The following is a 21,938-nucleotide window of genomic DNA, read 5'->3' as shown; positions in this document are numbered from 1 at the left end:
TGCCTAATTTATAAATTCAAGTTTATCAGAAGTATGCATGTATAGGATAAAACATAGTATGCATAGGGTTTGGTACTATATGTTTTAGGTATCCATCAGGAATCTTGAAATATATCCCCCAACAAATAAGAGGAGAATGCTTTATTAAATAAAGTTTGCTAGGACAGCCATAGCAAAGTACTATAGAAAGAGTGGCTTAAACAGTAAACATATATTTTCTCCGTAGTTCTATGGGCTAGAAAGTCCAAGATCAGGTTGTAGACAGGGTTGGTTTCTTCTGAGACCTCTCTTCTTGTAGATGGTTGTCTTCATAATGTCTCTACCTTGTTTTCCCTCTGTGTTTGTCTATGTCCAAATTTTTTCCTCTTATAAGGACATCAGTCATTGAATTAAGGTCCATCCTAATGACCATTTTTCCTTAGTTAACTCTTTAAAGACCTATCTCCAAATACATACATATGTTGAGCTACTGAGAGTTAGGACTTCATAATGTGAATTTTTAGGGACACAATCCATAACACTCACTAAGTACATCATTTCATACGTACTAAGTTGAATTCAGTTAGTTATATAGATTTAGTCTCCAATGACTTTTAGATGTTAATTGACTCTATCATGAATTGATTTTTGAAAAACCAATTGTGTGATACTTTACAATCAAGTTTAGCATAGCATGTTAGGTATAAACATCTAGATTGGAATCCTTATTATATGTGACCAGTTACATGTTTGGAAAAGTTACTTACCTTCCTTATATAGGTCTTGCCTCATTTTTATAATGAGAATAATCATAACAAATCCTGCCTAATTGGGCTTTCAGAAGGATAAAATGAGATAAATACATAAACTAAATGATTAATTAATGTAAGCTGCTGTTATTAGTATCATTTCAATCCAATGCAGAATAGACTGAATTGTGACTAAAGACAATAAGCAAAGGCAGATTTGACATTTAAAATGTAAAATAATACCATTCTTTTTACTAAATTATTTTTATTTAGGAAATAGTTATTTAATATAAAAATGCCACCTAATGAATTTATCCCTTTGAAATGACTTAAATTTTCAAAAAATTATTTTAATTTCTGATATATACCATAATTATTAAGTCTAAAGGGATTACACTAAAAGTTTTGAAAACCACTGGTATAAAATATTACATGAACCAAAATCATACATTTTTCTATTAATAAATTTTATATGGTTACTCCTTTCTTACTGTCACCATCAACGCTACTCTGTACATCTTTGTGTGTCCTACTGTGCATAAGCATGACAGTTTTCTAGGTACAATGACATGTGCAACTTTCAGTTTTTTGCCAGAGGTGAAAATGTGCAGATTTAAGAAATACTAAGAAAGTGGCATTAGCAGGTTGACAGAGCAACTGGCAACTCAGTGTACAAGGGACAAAAGAACAAGTAGGAAGAGAATGAGAGAAGAGTAGGAAGTGAGAACTTCTGTGTTTATTGAATATTATTCAGCTTAAGAGATGCCGTGGGTTCCATGTACCTGCCTTCACTTCTTTACAGGCCTCAGACCTAGCTTCAATTCACTTCAATGTAGTTCTGGCAATGAGTGATAGCAGCAGGCGTTTTTTGAGGAGCTGGGAACAGATTTTTTGTTGTTGTTGTTTTTACTTAGTATCTTTGTAGAGTTTAGTCCTGAAGTATCCATGATCTAGGGAATTGGCAATATGAAGTCACCATCTGAATTCCAGAAATATTCTTGTTTGTTACTAAATCATTATGCAGATCAGGGACTCCACTCACTGGATGAAGCCAGTAGGTTAGCATGCCTTTTGGATGGAGAGTCGATTGGTTTTCAGCCAGGTATTCAACATTACCCACTGTGCCTCTAGTTCCATAAACTCCTTCCAGCTCTCTTGAGTTATAGCCATATCCAGGTTGACCCTTAATCTTTATTCCTCCATCAGGGATTAAAGTGTCCCAAACATAGTTGTTTGTTTTCCTTCACTTTTGTATATCCAGCAAAGTGCCTACTGCAGAGTTTATACTTGAATGTATGAATGAGAGTGGCTTATGAGTTTTTAAATATATTGTTAGAAATTAATTTGTACAAACTGAACATGAGTTAAAACTTTTTTCCCCTATATCATAGTCCATGATTGTTTTATAAAGTATTTGTAATGCTGAATTGTGACATGTATTTTAGCACAACAATTTTCATAATAGGTTATTGTTTCTTTTGCAAAATTTCTATTCAAAAGTCTTGGCCAGGTATGTTAAGCAAGATGCAGTCATTTTTGACTATGTGAAAGGGAATTTACTCTAGCTTAAAATGCAATATGCATGGGCTGGGGATGTGGCTCAAGCAGTAGCGCGCTTGCTTGGCATGCGTGCGGCCCTGGGTTCAATCCTCAGCACCATGTACAAATAAAGATGTTGTGTCCGCTGGGGAAAAAAAAAGGCATAATAAAATGTAAATATTTAAAATAAAATAAAATGCAATATGCAGATATATTTCTGGGGAAATGAGGCTAAATTCTAATTTGAAAAAACAGGTATACAGTTAACACAAGATAGAAACAATCTTCCATTTAAAGAAATTAGGTTTTCTCTTTTTTTTTTTTAACCTAGGATTTTTTCAGCCCAATGTTTAAAAAAAGAGAAAAAAAAAAAAACAACTTGTTCTAAGAAATCCAGACTCTCGATACCATATTATTCTCAAATGATCTAACCAAAAATACAACACCGACCTGTGTGGTTCTAATGCTTATACCATAAGAAGTATAAGTTAGGGACAGCCCAGTGGCACACACCTGTAATCCCATTGACTTGGGAGACTGAGGCAGGAGAATTGAGAATTCAAAGCCAGTCTCAGCAATTTAGCAAGGTGCTAAGCAACTCATTGAGACCCTGTCTCCAAATAAAATACAAAAACGGGCTGGGGATGTGACTCAGTGGTTAAGTGCCCCTGGGTTCATTCCCTGGTAGTATTGAAAGGAAAAAAAGTATACGTTAAATAACAGTGTTGTTCATGAGCTCAATGTCCTAGGCGTATCACTTCCTGGTATGCAAACATTCAGGCAGGTAAACATCACTTGAAGTGAAACAATTAAATTTTATACTTTAAATTCTCCTTTGGAATAGGATTACTTTCTGATTTTGGTGACAGTTTTGAGACATAACTGACAAAATAAGTTGCAAGTATTTAAAGTGTACAATTTGCTGAGTTTTGGCATATGTGTAAGTCCGTGAGATTGTAGTGGCACCCCCTTTCTCTACAGAAAAGTCTTAACTGGGCTTCTCCAGAAATCTTCAACATGGCTGATTTGGGGACTGTCAGCAAAAGAGTTTAATGTAGATAAACTTCCTATTTTCCTGTCGCTCTGTTTTACTTGGCCATTGGCAGGGAAGATATCAGCACTCCTCTGCTGGACACCCCATTACTAGTTTTTCACAAACGTATCAAGTATAGTAGGTTGTAGAAATGTGCAAACAAGGCCGTGGCCTTGAGCTGAGCTTCACAGAGATGTCTACATTTTTAAGGTAAGAGAAGTTACCAATTGGGCTCCATGGTAACAGCTGGCAGGAGGAGGTATAAAAGGGGAGAAGAAGCTCTCCCCTTCTCAGGTGTTGTCCTTGAAGGGTTAACTTGCCCAGAACAATGAAAGAAAAAAACTGCTGTTATGTGAACTTCTGCAGACTGTGAACTTATGAGTCCCTCCCCTTATATACTGGGTATAAAATTCTGGAACTATTGACCTCTGGGTACAGGGGATTGATTGATTATAGCAAAAGCTGTGCCCTCTGAACCTGGCTGCAGTCAAATAAAACTGTTTCCTGCTATCTTCAGTGTCTTGCATCAGATGGAAGTGAGTTTCCAGGCTGCAAATAAGGATGACCTCAATACATCTCCGAAAGAACCCGTGATCTAAGATGATTGGCTTTAAGCAACTTCTAGAGTAGCTGGTGCCAGTGAGGTCAGCTTTTAAAGGTGGGCTTTGCTCTATCTGGGTGCACAGTTCCCAGGCGGGATTCACTCCCTGTGCTAAGTTTCGGGTGCTAAAGCGCTCACTTCCCAGAAGCAGGTAAACACACGTCCAGACCGCCGACTGGAACTGGACCGCAGTTTAGAATTGTCTAAATCCTATTTCCGAGCAGGTATGGGACCTACCAGGGTTCAAAGTCTGCGCAACACCTAAAGCAGAAGGCGTGTCAGAGCCTGCCCCGCCTCTGAAGCTTTAGAGGCCGTACTGACTCCCGGCATGCACTCCGCTCACCGGCGGAAGCCGGAAGTTGGGGGCTTCCAGTCGGTGGCGTGCTTCTTGCAAAACGTGATCTTGTGAGTTTGTTGCTTGCGTCTTCCCTCCGGGGTACAGTAGGGTGTGAGACCTGGGGCTTGATTTGCTGCCTGTGGAAAATTTCGTGCCAAGCTTTGACCCTGTTGCGCCATGTTTGATCTCTTCGGTGTAAAAAGCCAGGACTCGGTCAAGGACGAGAGTTCCTGGCTCCTGATGGCGGCCCTTTGACTTGCTCATTTTCTGTGTAAAATGAAGCCTTTTCTTGTCGATCAGTCATGCTAAGGTTAACTTTGACCCTCAAAGACTATTCCGCAATCCTGTATGCTGTCCCCCTGTCGGGCTTGGGTTCTCGTAGACAAGGTGGCCAAGTAGGTTTGTGATTGCTGGCATTCGTGTTTTGGTATTCAGCTAGTCACCCTTCATCCTTTACTGTGCGCAAACCGCTGTGGACTGAAGAATTCAAGGGTGAATACAATCTGTAACCTCTACTTTCCTGGTACCCACATTCCTTGGAGGGCAGTTTGTCAAAGTCATTTCCTAATTAGTAAACTTAAGGTGGTGATGCTCTTTGCATTTGGGGGGAAATTACTCTATTTTGTAGGGAAACCAAGGAGGTTTCAGAATTGGCTTTATTTACAGTTTGCCTTTGACCACTAGGAATTTGATTTAACGTTCTTAATTGTTATTTATTTAGTGACAATAGGAGCCATATTGACCCTCACATAAGTTGCACATTAAGCTGTCATAAATCTTGAAGAGTGAAGAGTTTATCTTCTATTTTTTCCTGTTTTGTAGAGAAATACCTGGTGTCTTGATTTCCCAAGTATATGCCTTTTTTTAGTAGTAAACAGTTTGCTTTTGAATGTCTATTTTTTGTTAACTGCCAGGTAAAAGATGGCTAAAAGCTTACGGAGTAAGTGGAAAAGGAAGATGCGGGCTGAAAAGAGGAAAAAGAATGCTCCGAAAGAGCTCAACAGACTTAAAAATATTCTCAAAGTTGGCAGTGATGTTTTAATGAAAGATGTTGAAGAAATAGCAACTGTGGTGGTACCTAAACATTGCCAAGAGAAAACGCAGAGTGTGGTGAATGATGAAAAAGGTGAGTTTATGTGCTTTATTTAAAAAAAAAAAAAAAATTATATTAGTTTCTTTTTGTGGGTTTTGTTTTTTTTTGTAACTGCTCTCTGCCTACCTTCAAATCTGCTCATGTTTATTATTGAAGGCTACATTGCTACAAGAAATTCTGTGCTAAACTTTTAAAACCAGTTCATGTGGATAGGCATGTTGTGGATTATTCAAGATAGATCTTGTGTAATTAAACAATAATCTGCTTGAGGAGTAGATGATACTACAGGAGACAAACCTAGACTTGTTGGAAGGGTGCACAATTCAGTCAGAGTCCCCCACAGAATAGAAAGAGGTCTTCTTTGCAAGTTTAACATACTGTGAGTCTTATGCACTTATCAGTTATCCTGAAAATCACAGTTTCACTGGATTTTATTTTCACAAACTCCAGGGACCTCTGTGTCTTAACCATAGTCTTAAGGTAGAGACTGTATAAGGTGCTAGTTTCAGCAGAGCAAAAAGTTTGTTGGATCTCACATCCTAATGCACCAATTTGGCAACAAGTTGAATTAAGCACTCTCAGCATCCATACTCTAATTTTGTTTTTTTTAAAGAGAGAGAGAGAGAGAGAATTTTTTAATATTTATTTTTTAGTTTTCGACGGACACAACACAAAATCTTTATTTGTATGTGGTGCTGCACGCATGCCAGGCAGGTGTGCTACCGCTTGAGCCACATCCTCAGCCCAGCATTCATACTCTTGAAATAATGTTTATGTGGTATATATGGTCAGGGAAGAGAGCAGTATTCTTCAACCTTACAATCCTAAAAGTTTCCTTTACCATTCTTCAAAATGACCATTTTTAAATTTTCTCTTTCTACTCAATCCCTCTCCCTACAGTATACTATTCAGTTGCACTTAGTACATTTACAGTTTTATGTAACCATCATCTCTAGTTCCAAAACATTTTCACCATCTAAAAAGAAACCCTGTACCTATTAAAGAGCCTTGAACCCTCTGCCTCCACAACCACTAATGTGCTTTGTGTCTTTATGTACTTACTTGTTTTGAATATGAAATGGAATCATACAATATGCAGTCTTTTGTGCCTTTCTTTTCTTAGCATGATATTTTTGAGTTTCACCCATGTTGTAGCATATATCAATACTTCCTTTTTAAGTTAATATCTGCTTTGTATACTGTATTTCATTTATCCATTCATTGGTTGAACAGCATTTGGGTTGCTTCTACCTTCTCACTCTTATAAATAGTGCTCTTGTGAACATTTGTGTATAAGTTTTTTTTTTAATGCCTGCATTTGTTTTTTTGGGGAATATACTTATAAATGGCAGTGTTGGATCATATCATTCTTTGTTTATTCTTTTCCACCTCAGCCACACTATTTTACTTTTGCACCAGCAATGTACAGGGTTAGTGTCCCACAATTTTGATTTGTATTTCCCTAATGACTAATAAAGCCAAAGATTTTAAAATCTGTATGCCAGATTCCCATGCACTCCTGAGTCTTTAATTGATCCTTTAATTTTCTTTTCTCTCCTGTTTCTCTTTTCTCTCCTCTCTTTTCTTTCATTATATTCTATAATTTCCTCAACTTTATTTTCTAGTTCTTGTGTTATTTAATGTTACTAATTTTCTTTTTAATATTTATTTTTATTTATTTTTTTTTAAGTTTTCAGTGGATACAACATCTTTGTTTTATATGTGGTGCTGAGGATCGAACCCGGGCCACACGCATGCCAGGCGAGTGCACTACCGCTTGAGCCACATCCCCAGCCCTAATGTTACTAATTTTCATTTCCAAAGTTTTCCCCCCCCTTTTATTGTTTAATTTTTATAACCTCCTGTTCTTAATGGATCTATATTTTCTTTAATCTCACTGGGGGTATTAATTATAGTTTTTGAAATTTGGATCTACTGTTTGCATGGTCTATCTTTCTTTTGGGCTTCTCCCTGTCTCATCCCCACCCTTCTGTTCCTAAATTTTTATCTCTATCTCTATATTAGAGGTTTTTCACAGGTATCTGGTGATCAGTACTCATTGCTTGTATTTAAGTGAGGCACTAAAATGATGATTGGAAGCTGGAAGGAGTGAAGGCACGGGGAAGGGTCTATTAACTGCTAGACCTGTAGAGTCATTGGAGTGAACACAGGAGGTCCTGTTAGGAGATCTCCTATGTCAGAATTTATGGCTCTTCTTTTTTCTCATCATCCTCAAAGAGGCATTCTCTCATCCATCTCCTGCCTAGGGAATGTCTAGGGAATGCCCTCATTCTTAGAGTATTTCAGGAGCTAAATGGGGACAGGACTGAGGGTGAGGAGAGTCCCACTTAGTAATCAAGATGGTTCTTTATTGCTGCCCTTAAAGTTCATGTTCCTTATTTCTATTTTTTCAGCTGCCTGCCTAGTTTCTTAAGCCACAAAATTAGTAGTCATCCTTTCTTTTTTCCTCTATATCTAAACCATTAACAAATCTTATTTATTATTTCAAAATTTCAGCAGAATCTGTTTTTTTCCTGCATTCATCTTAATTCAAATGACTATTGTTATGGTTTGAATGTGAGGTGTCCCCCAAAAACTCATGTGTGAGACAATGCAAGAAGGTTCAAAGTAAAAATGATTGGGTTATAAGATATTAACCCAATCAATGAATTAATCCCCTGATAGGAATAACTGAGTGGTAATTGAAATAATAGGGTTTGTCTGGAGGAGGTAGGAATTGGGGTGTGGTTTTGTGGTATATATTTTGTATATGGAGTGTCGCGACCCCTTGCCCGCAAGGAAGACGCAACTCAGGAATCTTCTTTCAGCAGTTTATTCAGGCCTTGATTTAAGTCTCTTTTAGTGACTCCCTTTCTTTCTTCTTTCTTCCACCGAGGGCCCAAGCACAGCCTAATAAAGCCCCCCACGTACCAATCTTAAGCCGCCGCGTGGATCTTTCTTATAGGGTGGCAAGAGATATCGTGCCAACTCTCCACAAAGGAATTTGATTTATCACAGGCCACAGTGGAAGCCGGCGCCATCTTCTAATGGCGGCCACAATTTACAACAATGGCTTACTACAGTTCCCCCTTCTAATTTATAAAACAATGCAGGCGAAAGTAGAGGTCCTATCCTACTGTGCAGAAGTGGCTGCAATGTATGGTTCAGTCCTAAGGAGGGCCCTTCCCCAGACCTGACCCCATATCAGCCGACGCCTTTTTTCGTAGGGCGGGGGTGTGGACGTCAAACCCGCATGCAATAGGACATGCTTTCCTTGAGGTCCGTTGAAGGATCACTCAAGTGCAGTGCTTTGCCTCGCATCCTGCATCGTGATGAAGGTGGACGAAGGGGGACAGCTGAGGCTGTTCTGTGGCTGTACACAATGACAAACGAGTTGACAGCACCCTGAAAGAAAGGCACGGACTTTAAGGCGATAGAGAAGTATTAGTGTGGAAACCCACCTGCGTGCAATGGCAGCAAGACCGGCAGAGTGCAAGGGCTTTCCAACACTAAGAGAATAACGAGGAAAGACATGCCGATCCCAGTGCAATGTTATAACAACTTGGGGTGCAACGGCCATGTCAAAGATTTACTGTTTAAGCTGCGCAAGCCAGACTTGAGGTGAATTGCCACTTTCTAAAGCTGCAAGAGCTTGGATGATCATAGCCTTATCGTGAGCATTGCGGGCCTTGAGGCGACAGAGAAACCACAAACAGAGAAACATACCAAAGCAACACATTGCACCAAAAATGCCTACCCCCACCCACTCTTTAAAAAAGGAAAAAGCAGAAGATATCCAATCGGTGAATTGACCCAAAGTCACGGGATCAACACGGGTGTTATTCAAGACAGCTATCTGGGTTAGTTGAGACTGGATCATGTCTTCCGCTTCCATGGACCAATTTCCAGCCAAATATTCGCCAATGATGCGGGAAGCATTCCTGGAATCATTAAATCTGACAGAGGTTATGCATAAATGTGCACGTTGGTCAACACAACCCAAAAGTACTAAGTCAGCCAATTCTTCTACCTGAGCTTGGAGTAAATCTATTCTTTGGTTGGCAGCTAAAATCCCTGACAAAATATGTTGATTAATTGTATTTTGGGATTCAAGTATAGTGGAAGTTTGTTGGACAACTTGATTAATGGTGGCAGCAGTTTGTACTTGATTGGCCATAGCCACTCCGGCCGTAACCGCTGCAGCAGCAGATATCGCCACGGCTGTCACTATAGCCGCTGTGATTTCAAAATCTCTGCGGATTCTAAGTAGCTCAACAATAGGGAATCTATCAGGATCCGCAGTGACCGGGATTGGGACAAAAGTTGGAATTTTCATAAACACTGCTATAGTCCAGGAACCATTCCAACACTCAGATAAGAGACAGGTAGTATGAGAACAATCCAGCATCTCCGATGAGGTGGCCTCAGCCAAAAGGAATAAGAAAGGGGATTGGACACAGACCATTGCAGGAGGCAATGTGGCATTATACAACAGAGAGTTGAATGAAACAGATGTAAGTCTATTACCTTGTTCACTTTCCCTAACAGTACCAGAAATATTAGCCAGCCAACTTTTGGCTCCTAGCAACTGAGCCAATGCAGAAATATCGGCTGAAGCCCCCTTTTCATTAGAAATCAGCCACTGAAACCAGGACCAACCTACTCCTGTAGAGGAGCTGGCACTATTGTTAAAGTTATAAACATACCTCTTAAGAGAGGGGGAAAGGGAGAAACCTTTAGCAACTTGATGTTTCTCCCAAGAATGATCCTGACAAGGCGTAAATGTTGGGGGGAAACCAAGATTAGGGGAACAGTAAGGAGAGGCCTTAAAATGAGTGGCCTTATAAATACTACTAGAAGAAGGAGGCACTGGGATTAGTACCTCGGAGATAATAGCCAAGGTAGTTATGTTAAGAGCAGAGCTGCTGTTTGCGGGGGTCCCTGAGCCTGATTGCTTCCCCGAAGCTACTTTGCTCAATACAGCACTGATAATGCTTCCTGAGACCTGATTGGACCGCAATGGTTCCTCCCAGTTAGTCAAATTTTTGGTCTTAAGGCTAATGCAATTAGCGTTTTTAAGGCTGAAACAAAAAACTCCTGTAAGATTAACTTGAGATTGATTAAAAATTCTCTCCATGTCCCCTCTAGGAGAGGCACAGGGAGCAGACATCTCACATGAGGTAGAAAAAAGAGTGGGGAGGACATTAGAATTACCATGAACCGGCATCGGCATTGGCCATGCCCGTGCCACTGCCCACCACCGCATTGGTGTCGCCTGTGCCATCGGCACCAGCACCAGAGCCAGAGCACTTAGCAGAATGAAGATCCTCATCACAGGATTGTTGTGGTATCTCTTGTTGCTGGTCAGTTGATGTCGAGACTCTTCTTGTCAAGCGTTCAGGGACCCACAACGGTTCCGTACGATCCTGGGGAAAAACACATACAGATCCTCGTGCCCATGTCAGCACGGGGTCAGGGCCGTTCCATTGGCCCGTGAGAACATCCTTCCACTTAACATAGCCAATCACAGAGGGCTGAGGGGACACATGTCTATCGGCCGCAGAGCGACCATGAATATCCAAATTCAAAAAATTAATGGTAAAGAGAGCTAAGGACAGGCGTTCTTTAGGAGTGTGTTCAGCTCCTATTCCCCCTTTTTGTTTTTGTAAAGTTTCCTTTAAGGTGCGATGAGCACGTTCAACAATGCCTTGTCCTTGAGGATTATAAGGCAAACCATGAGTAAGTTGCACTCCCATAGTAGAACAAAAAGCTGTAAATTGTCTGCCAGTATAAGCAGGTCCATTATCAGTCTTAAGGGATGCAGGTGCACCCCATGCTGCCCATGCCTCTAAACAGTGAGTAATGACATTACGTGCCTTTTCTCCCGATAAAGCAGAAGCATGGATAATTCCAGAGCATGTATCAACGGAAACATGCACATACTTAAGGTTACCAAAGTCAGGTATATGTGTCACATCCATTTGCCAAACAATCAATGGCTTTAATCCCCGTGGGTTTACTCCATAATTAGGGGGATGAAGAAATGTGACACAATGGGGACATTGCAATACTATCTGCCGAGCATCCGCTCTTGAAATGGAAAAACGCCTGCGCAGCGTTAATGCATTAACATGGAAGTTTTGGTGAAACAACTTAGCCCTCTCTAAGGAGGAAGCCAAGCATATCAATTGACTTCTAGTGGCTAAGTCCGCACAGGCATTACCTTGGGATAACGGACCAGGAAGAGAGGTGTGAGCCCTGATGTGCATTGGATAAAAAGAAGCAGTGCGGTTAGAGATAAGCTGTTGAAGCTGAGTAAAGTAAACAGACACATTGTGGGCATCACTAATAGTTCCCACGGCCTCCAGGACTTTTAGTGCTTGTACCACATAACTGGAGTCCGAAATAAGATTAAAAGGAAAAGAACACTGTTTAAAAACTTCAATAACAATTTGTAGTTCTACCCATTGTGGATTTCCAGGAGCAAATTGATGCTGGATAGGGGGAGAGTCATTAATTACGTAGGCTCCCATTCCAGACTTGGAACCATCAGTAAAAATGTTAACAGCCCCCGGAATTGGACTGGATGAAGTTACCTTAGGGAAAATGATGGGATGTTCTTTAACAAAATGGAGTAATGGATGAGAAGGGTAGTGATTATCAATACTCCCTTGAAACGAGCAACACAGAATAGCCCAGTTGTCTAGAGTAGCACATAAAACATTAAGTTGAGCTTTAGTGTAGGGTATGATAAGAGAAGAAGGTGATTGGCCGAAAAATTGAATGCTTTGTTGAATCCCTTTAAGTGCCAATGCTGCAACAGCATCAGGATAATATTCTAAGGATTTTCCTGGGGATACATGTGGGTGGATCCATAGTAAAGGCCCATCTTGCCACAGTACTCCAGTAGGCTGCCGCATAGTGGCAAGCACACATAACTGGAAAGGTTTATCACTCTGGAGCCTGCATAGAGTGGCATGCTGTATAGCTTGTTCTACTTTTATAAGGGCCGCTCTAGCCTCAGTAGTGAGGCTACGAGGGGAAGCAAGATCTGGATCACCCTTAAGAGTAGCATACAAAGGCTGGAGCACAATATTAGGAATATGTAAATATCCTCTTATCCAATTAATATCTCCCAGCAATTTTTGAAAATCATTTAAAGTTCGGAGATCTTGAGTCCTGATGGTAATTTTTTGTGGTTTTAATTTGTCATACCCAATTGTCGCTCCCAAAAACCTGATAGAATCCCCCGTTTGAACCTTTTCAGGTGCGATGTGCAGTCCATGTTGAGCCAACAGCATCACGAGTTCTTTATAAGCCTCATAAACTGTCTGTTCTAATTTTGCGGCCAATAACACATCATCCATATAGTGAATGATCTTGGTGGAGGAATACTTATGTCTGAGAGGTGCGAGTGCCTTTCCCACATACATCTGGCACATCGTGGGACTGTTAGCCATCCCCTGTGGCAACACCACCCACTCAAACCTTTGATCTGGTTCCTCATGATTACACGAGGGAAGGGTGAAAGCAAAACGTTGGGAATCTTTAGGATGCAAAGAAATGGAAAAGAAACAGTCTTTAATGTCAATAACAATTATATGCCAGCCTTGAGGAACAGAGGAGAGCAGAGGCAGCCCTCTTTGAATGGGCCCCATAAGCTGCATCTGAGCATTAACTGCTCGTAGATCATGCAGTAGGCGCCACTTCCCTGATTTTTTCTTAATGACAAATATGGGAGTATTCCATGGAGAAGTAGAAGGTTGGATATGACCCAAATCAAGTTGTTCTTTGACTAGATCATGGGCTGCTGCCAGTTTAGCCGAGGGAAGAGGCCACTGAGGCACCCAAACAGGCTCCTCGGTGAGCCATGTTATGGGTATTTGAGCCCCAGTGGCCCCTAGGAAAAACCCAGACCAAACCTGTTAAGCTTTTGATGACCTTGCACAGGATGCTTACGTCCCTGTAGGTGCCTTCCTAGTCCTAGACCTGGCTTATACCCCATATCTTGCATGATATGCTGAGACACTGGGGAATAGTCATTATTAAGAGTGAACCCCATGTCTTTCATCAGATCACGGCCCCATAAAGAAATAGGTAAATCAAGTACATAAGGCTGAAAGGTACCATCGTGTCCTTCCGAGTCCTTCCAAGATAGATGTCTACAGCTGATTTGAGGGGCTTGGGCATATCCAAGTCCTCTTAAGGATTGATCAGAAGCCTGCACTGGCCATCCCCTAGACCAGTCCTTAAGGGCTATGATACTATGATCTGCTCCTGTGTCCAGCAGTCCCACAATAGATTTACCCTCTATGCTTAATTCCAAAGTGGGGCGATTGCTCATATCCAGTGACAAATAGGCACAATTTCCTCCGGTGGTACCAATCTGATTTCCTGTCCGTGACCTTGAGTCAGCAGGGAAGTGATTATGCAAACTAGGCAAAATTAGCAATTGAGCAATCCGATCCCCTGGGGAGATAGACACAATGCCCCTTGGAGCTTCTACCATAACCTTTACTGCCCCTACAGTATCAGGGTTTACAACTCCGGGGAAAACATGAAGACCTTGTAGGATAGAGGATGCACGTCCAATTAACAAACCTACAGTGCCAGGGGGTAAAGGCCCTTTGAACTCAGTTTCCACCAATTGGACTCCCATCTTAGGTGTTAATACGAGTCTGGAGGTGGAACAGAGGTCCAATCCTGCGGCACCTGTAGTGGCTCTCCGCATCTCGTGGGATGGCGCAGAGAAGGCCATGTCTCGGGTTCGGGTGTGACATTCTCCATTGCCCCATATATTCGTGGGCCCTGGGGTCGGGGGCCCCTTTGGCCGTTTTTTGGCCCAGCTGAAATAGGCTGTCCATGGATGTCCCTCACTGATCTACACTCCCTTGCCCAATGCTTCCCCTTTTTGCATTTTGGACACAGCCCCGGTTGACGAGGGCCATTAGAAGGGCCACCGCGAGGAGGTCCAGTAAAATTGCCTTTTTTGGGACAGTCACGTTTGAAATGGCCGGATTGACCACAATGGAAGCATGTTCCGGCACCAGGACCGCCCCCTTTTGCAATCCGAAGGACAGCAGCTGCAAGACCTGCATTAGTTAAAGGTCCTCCAAGCTCTCTACACACTTTCATCCAAGATTCTATGCCCTTGTTTTTATAAGGAGCGATTGCTGCTTTACATTCTTTGGTGCATTGCTCAAAAACAAGTTGTTTAATCAAGGGCATTGCTCTATCAGGGTCACCAAAGATTTTTCCTGCGGCATCCACCATCCTAGCAACAAAGTCCGAGAAAGGTTCTGTGGGGCCTTGCATGATTTTTGTTAAATTGCCAGACACTTCTCCTCTATTTGGGAGTGATTTCCATGCACGGATACAAATGTTATTGATCTGTTCATATACCTCAGGGGGATATCCTGTTTGTTGATTAGCATATCTGCCTTGTCCCAAAAGCATTTCCTTGTCCCAATGGGGGTGTCCTGCTGCATAGTTTTGGGCAGCCTGCTCTACAGCACCCTCTAGCACAAAGGCTCTCCAGTCCAAATATTTGCCTGGAGAAACACAAGCCCGAACAAGGCTAGCCCAATCAGAGGGAGTCATACAGTATCTAGACAGACTCTCCACCTGAGTTAATGTGAAGGCGGCATCCACCCCATAAGTACGCACAGACTCTGCCAGGGTCTTCACAATTTTGAAATCTAAGGGCTCATGGAATCTTCCCCTATTGTCATCCTGGAAAACTGGATAAGCAAGACCCATCTCAGCATTAACAGCCCTCCATGTTTGGGCATGGAAAGCTCTCCTCGAAACACCCTCACCGTACGGCGGCGGGTCTGGAGGATCATTTTTCTTGAGCTCCTGTTTATTTTTGTTTCCTTCTCCCATAGTTAAATTCCCTAGCTGCCGAGACAGTCTCCCGAGCTCCTCCTGTTCTTCCTCCTCCTCTTCTGACCCACTTTTGCATGGGAGTGTGCGCAGTGTACTGAGATCTGGATACAGGCGTTTCCTCCCCCGTTTCTCGCTCTGCACATTCCCCTCCTCCTGAAATATTTCACTCCGTGCCAGAGACAATCGCCTCCTCCCCTGTTTCTCGCTTCGCACACTGCCATCCTCCTGAAATACGTCACTGCCTGCCGGAGATAATTGTTTCCTCCCCTGTTTCTCGCTCCGCACACTCCCACCCTCCTGAAATACCTCACTGCCTGCCATTTCTGATCTTTCTTCATGTAACTGCTGTAAAACTTCTTGTCCTTTAGTAAGTGCTTCCTGACATCTGCTATCTGTGAGGCAACTACGAATCATCTTCCAAAGGGGTATCACCCCACCCTCTAATATGCCCTGCTCAGAAGCAAAGTCAAGGTCTCTGCCTAACTTATCCCAGCTAGGCAGAGTAAAGCTGCCCCAGAACGGAAACCACGATGCAGCAATATCTGTCTTCTGTAAAAATCTCTGTAAAGTACTACGTTTCACTTCTAGGCCCTTGGAATGTAACAGGTTATCTAGGGCCAGGAGAAGCGGACTTGAAGATACGGCACCCATGACACAACAAAAGACACACAACAAACAAGAGTGAAAGTAAGAGCAAAAGTACACAGTGCAGCTGCAATAAGATTTAATGCTCTCTCTGGCTTTACAGAGGAGCTGCCGCCTTGACAGCGGGTCCCAATTAATCTGGGACTAATTAGTCTGGGACTAATCTCCGCTTTGATGCGGGTCCTACTTATCTAGGACTGATCTTCCGCTTTACCTGCGGGTCCCACCTTACCTGGGACTAATTGGTGCACCACCCCTGACTGCTGAAAGTTCTGGTTCCCGGGTCTCTCGGCACCACTTGTCGCGACCCCTTGCCCGCAAGGAAGACGCAACTCAGGAATCTTCTTTCAGCAGTTTATTCAGGCCTTGATTTAAGTCTCTTTTAGTGACTCCCTTTCTTTCTTCTTTCTTCCACCGAGGGCCCAAGCACAGCCTAATAAAGCCCCCCACGTACCAATCTTAAGCCGCCGCGTGGATCTTTCTTATAGGGTGGCAAGAGATATCGTGCCAACTCTCCACAAAGGAATTTGATTTATCACAGGCCACAGTGGAAGCCGGCGCCATCTTCTAATGGCGGCCACAATTTACAACAATGGCTTACTACAATGGAGAGTGGAGACTCCTTCTGTTTCTTGATCACCAAGTGAGCTGCTTCCCTCTGTCACATACTCCTCCATGATGTTCTGCCTCATCTTGAGTGGACTAAGATCTCTGAAACTGTGAGCCCTCAAATTGTTCTGGCCAGATCTTTTAGTCACAGCATCGAAAAAGCTGACTAAAACAACCATCATCTCTTGCCTATACCATTATAGTAATCTTATCACTGGCATGCTTAAAATCTCAAGTCTTTTTTCCATGTTCTTAACAGAACCTACCTAAAGTAATCACTCAACCACTAGTTACTGAGTAACTATTAAATACTAGCACTATTTTAGGCAGCATGGAAACAATGGTGACTATCGAATATAACATCAGGTAGTAAAGATGATAGAAGATCTTGTATAACTTGGTTAAGTACATGAGAGGGACATTCTGGGCATGTTCCTTACCAGTTAATAAGATTAGTAACAGATATGCCATAGCATAGTTGCATGGAACTTCAGTCAAGTTCCCTGTTAGTAGAGCTGGGTCTCTGGGTATTACCTGGTTAGAAGTGTGGCAACCCCAGCACAGCCCCAGGATGTGTCCAGGTCTTTCTTCTCTGTTGTATGCTTATCTTTGTTACCACAGCCTGCTGTTGAACCATTCCATTGACTTCATTTAAGTTCTTTCTAAGTTCATTAAAATTTAGTTCAAGTTCATAAGAAATGGCCAGTCATTCCTCATCATTTACTTATAAGATCTGTCCATTAGAAGTATGGATGCACTTCTTACTGGCTCAACTGTCTTATGTAACTTAAGGAATCACTTAATGTGAGAAGCATTCTTACAATTCATATGTGCTCAGAACCATACATTTATCCACTAATTCAGTAGCTCAAAGCCATAAATCCTAATGCTTCCTTTTTGACTGTATTATTCCAAAGCACAATCAGGACAGCATTCTTTAGAAAAGTTCCTCAGTGAGTAAATAGATGGTGCCTGTAGTTACAAACACTTAGGTCATTCATGATTATAGTAATATATAGCATGTGTCTGATTTTCTCAAGTTTGCTTCGAGGAGTTTTGTTTGAGTGAATGAGAGCATTCTAGAAAAGGTTTTTCTGCAGTTTCAGACTGCCTTCGGTTCTGATAGGCCCAATGCATTCATATGCTTTCACGGGGTAAGTGTTAATAGTTTTTTCCATATTTTTTTAATTCAGATGACATGAAAATGGAGACTGAGATTAAAAGAAACAGAAAGACTCTTCTAGACCAGCATGGACAGTACCCTGTGTGGATGAACCAGAGGCAAAGAAAAAGACTGAAGGCAAAGCGAGAAAAAGGAAAGGGGAAGAGCAAAGCAAAAGCAGCAAAGGCAGCAAAGGGTTTGGCCTGGTAGACTCTTAAAAACTTGAAGAATTCTACATGGGACAGATGTTTGATTGGAGAATGTATACATTGATTTTGACTGTCACTGAATGAAAACTATTCATTTTCATATTAAGTTGACTTTTTGTCTTCAATTCAAACCCAGAATAACCCCTCAAGTTTGTTTTGGGAACTTGAATAAAGTATTTTCTTTGGTAAATGAAAGGTATATTGAAGTTTTAATTGGATGTCACTCAATATCTATATACTATAAGACATCAAAATTCTGTCAAGAATTAATATGGTTTACCAGGTGTGTTGGAGCACACATGTGCTCCCAGGAGCTCAGGAGATTTAGGCAGGTGGATCACAAGTTCAACAATAGCCTCAGCAACTTAGCAAGTTCCTAAGCAACTAGACTATGTCTCAAAAAATAAAAAGGTTTGGGGTGTGGCTTAGTGGTTGAGTGCCCCTAAATTCAATCCCTGGTACCAAAAAAAAAAAAAAAAATTGATGTGGTTGTAATTGTTGGATCTTACAACTTGGTAAAATCATCCAATAAAGGTAAAATGATAAACTGACAAATTTGAGCGAACTCAAATTTAAAAAGCTATTATCTAGTTATATTTTTAAAAAATGTGACATCAGTGGGTCTTATAAATAGTACTAGATTGAAGTTTTGATTTCTGTAATTCAGAATAAAAGATATTTTGTGTGTAAAACTTTGATCTTTTCTTCTTTTGTACATTATGAAGGTTTCCTAGTACTAGAGAAGACCAGAAATTTCCATTAAATTATTTAAAAGTCTTTGGTGGAATATGTGAATTTATACAAATCAATATGTTTCAAATTAAAGTACCTCAGATTTTTCCTAGAAACTTACTTAATGTTCTTCAGTTTTAATATTGTGTAGCCTAAATATAATATAGTACAGCTTTCCCAGAGTATGTTTTTCAGAATCCACTTCTCCAGGTGCTTTTGGGGAAGAAAAAAATTTGTGGTCATATCAATTTTGGTAATGCTATATACCCAAAGAATGACAGGAAATGTTACCTTATTATTATATGGTCTTATATAGGTCAGTTTCTGAGAAATAGAATACACTATCGAAAATGTTGGTACTATAATGGAAGTTAGTTTTAGTTAAATATCTTGCTATAATTTGCTAATTTCAATCAACTTTAATCAATCTAAATTTCTCATTTCCTCTGAAATTCCAATCTAATCAGATTAATAATCTTATTTGTTTACTGACATAATGAAATATTCATTGAGTACTTCCTTTGTGCCAGGGACTTTTCTAGGAACTGGGTAATATTATTACCTGGGTACGTAGAACTGAGAACTGTGCACCTGCTCAGAAGAAGATGTTAAATTCACCAGAAAATCAAGTGAAGGGTGAAAATTTTTAGAATAAATTCACTTGGCCATGAAGTCACAAACGGTGCCAAGAATCCTAGGATGCTGGGGCACAGTACAGATAAATAGGATATGACCAAAATCCTATAGAATATTGGAATCTATAAAATTTAATGCCAGTAAAATAATTGAAGTTATTTTAATAGGCGTTTCTTAATTGACTCTATTTCATTTCAGAAGTTAGTGGATAACTTCAAATATTTAAAATAGGTTGGACATGTAGGTCAGTGATAGAGTACTTGCCTAACATTCATAGAGTCAGGTTCAATCTCCAGTACCACATACACATACACACAGAAATTTAGACTGGTGTTTCAAAAGTAGGGCAGGGTGTGATAAATCGAGAAGTATTGTATAGCACTTATATCTATTATTAACTGATCTTTTTTAAAAAATTTTTTTAGTTGTAGATGAACACAATACCTTTATTTTATTTTTATGTGGTGCTGAGGATCGAACCCAGGGCCTCTGCATGTGAGGAGAGCACACTACTGCTGAGCTACAACTCCAGCCCCTTATCTTTTTAAAATTTGTCCTCTTTTAATTTGACTGATGTTTTCCAGAGAACTGTAAAACCACCAGGTGGAGCTCAAGCTAAATACCAAATCATTTTTGGAATTAGGTTGAGCTATTGCATTAGGAATTAAATGTAAAGGTTTTTTTTGTTTGTTTTTTTTAAATTATATTCAAATATTTAAGAATAATCAAAATAGCATAAAGTATTAATTCATTTAATTCATCCAGCAATCCTGAGTTGGGTGCTAATATTCTCTCTTTACACAGAATGAAACTGAGGCACACAGACCATGTATACAAAACCAGGAGACCTGCGATTCAAAGTCAGGCAGCTGGGCCCTAGAGCCTATAAGAATGACAATCTGCCTCATCAGGATGCCCAAAATTGCTAAAAGAAAAAGGTGATTTTAGGGTAGAACACTTAATTTTTGGTTCAACCCATGATGGGTTAGGTTGATACAGACTCAGGATCAGATAAAGAGCAGGTTTTAGTAAAGAAATGATTCATAGAATGCTCCTCAAACCTCTGGGCCTAAAACACTGAATTTCCCTAAGAAACTCTTCATTAGGAATGGACCCACCTTTTCCAAAAGAGGAAGGTATGGCCATGATCATCAGTGCACAGGCTGCTACTGATAAGAAATGTGAACTGCAGTTGAAGCTCTAAGTAGTGGTTTTGACCACATTATTTTTTCTGTTGTCAAATTAATGTAGATGCCTATCTTTTCCCACTACTTTGCATGCTATATAAATATGCAACAGTGTATATTTGCTTGTTAAGAAATTTGAATGTTTTCAAAATTTGGACCTACATATCTAGGATTTTTAGAAGCTGGAGAAGAAAAACTATCTGGCTATAAATGACTTGATTCAACGATCTGAAAAGTACTGGTGGGTGGTGACAGAGACAATGGTGTATAGTTTAGGCTAGTGAAGTGCTAGTCACAAAATAAAATTAGGGGCCTCTAAAGAGACATCAAGGAATTGCCAGATCTATCTATCTATGTATCTATCTATTTATTTATTTATTTTGTACCAGGGATTGAACTCAGGGGCACTCAACCACTGAGCCATATCCCCAGCCCTATTTTGTATTTTATTTAGAGACACGGTCTCACTGAGTGACTTAGCGCCTTGCAGTTGCGGAGGCTGGCTTTGAACTTGTGATCTTCCTGTCTCAGCTTCCAGAGCCACTGGGATTATAGGCATGCACCACTGCGCCTGGCCAGAATTGCCAAATTTATAAGCACTACAATTGAAATTCAGATATTAGACTTGGGTAATCTTGCTAGCTAAGTGACTGACTTATGCCACCTGGCAGATTGATTCAACTATGTGCTAGGCACAAATATAAATAATTCTTTTTTCCTAGTATTTGCTGGCATATGAGAACACTATTACAGCAGACATATGTTAGAGTCTGTAAACAAGTCAGGATGGCGCCTGGCAAATGTTAGAGTCTGTAAACAAGTCTGGATGGCGCCTGGCAAAATGTCAGAGGGAGTGGTTTGTGAAGTAACAGAAGCGAGCCATTAAGTGTGGAGATTCCTTATTGGTTGACTGCTGTATCTAGTTTATGCTAATTAAAATAAGCTGTGTGGAATGTATAAATATCACTCTGGTCCTACAATAAAGGGCTCCCATTCCTGCTGTATCAACGTACACAAGTTGTTCATCACCCCCCGGTTATTTTGCTGCAGCCGGACTGAGGCAGACATATGCCCGTTTTATAAGAAAGGGTTTGTGGGTGAGGGATGACCTTTAAAGGCTTACAAGAGTTTAAAAGCCATTCTGCTGTCCACAGGGGCTATCAGGCAGCTAGAAGGACCAGAGCCAAGGTTGGGCCTGCTTAGGAAAAGAATGCTAAAATTTACATAGTTGAATGCCAAAGATCTTTCACACCTATTTTAGAACAGGGAAACAACACAATTTCATGTCACATGAGACTCATTCATTAGGGTAGTAGTAAACAACAACAAAAAGGGCCAACATTTAGAGAATGCTTATTCTGCTAAATTCTCTTAAATAAAACAAAGAAAGATGTGGGAACAATACTCATCCCTAATTTCAGATTAGAAAACAGAATAGGTAGTACAACTATTAAGTAGTGAACAAAACTGTTCTGAGTATAGAATGAATACCTATGATGCAAAGTCATAAAGAGGGCCTGACTGCATCTATAGAGGAAC

At 40.7% G+C, this 21,938-nt stretch overlaps 1 protein-coding gene across 1 annotated transcript; it reads left to right on the top strand.

Annotated features, from left to right (window-relative positions):
- Nucleotides 1-4,224: 4,224 nt before the first annotated feature.
- Nucleotides 4,225-18,039, top strand: Llph (LLP homolog, long-term synaptic facilitation factor). Its single transcript, XM_076853076.1, has 3 exons — nucleotides 4,225-4,306; nucleotides 5,153-5,364; nucleotides 17,667-18,039. Exons 2-3 carry the CDS (start codon nucleotides 5,160-5,162, stop codon nucleotides 17,843-17,845), a joined length of 384 nt encoding a protein of 127 aa, XP_076709191.1. The 5' UTR covers nucleotides 4,225-4,306; nucleotides 5,153-5,159; the 3' UTR covers nucleotides 17,846-18,039.
- Nucleotides 18,040-21,938: the final 3,899 nt, after the last annotated feature.

The sequence above is a fragment of the Callospermophilus lateralis genome, chromosome 4 (genome assembly GCF_048772815.1).
Source record: "Callospermophilus lateralis isolate mCalLat2 chromosome 4, mCalLat2.hap1, whole genome shotgun sequence".
Taxonomy (NCBI): Eukaryota; Metazoa; Chordata; class Mammalia; order Rodentia; family Sciuridae; genus Callospermophilus; species Callospermophilus lateralis.
This window is presented reverse-complemented; position numbering and strand designations above follow the sequence as displayed.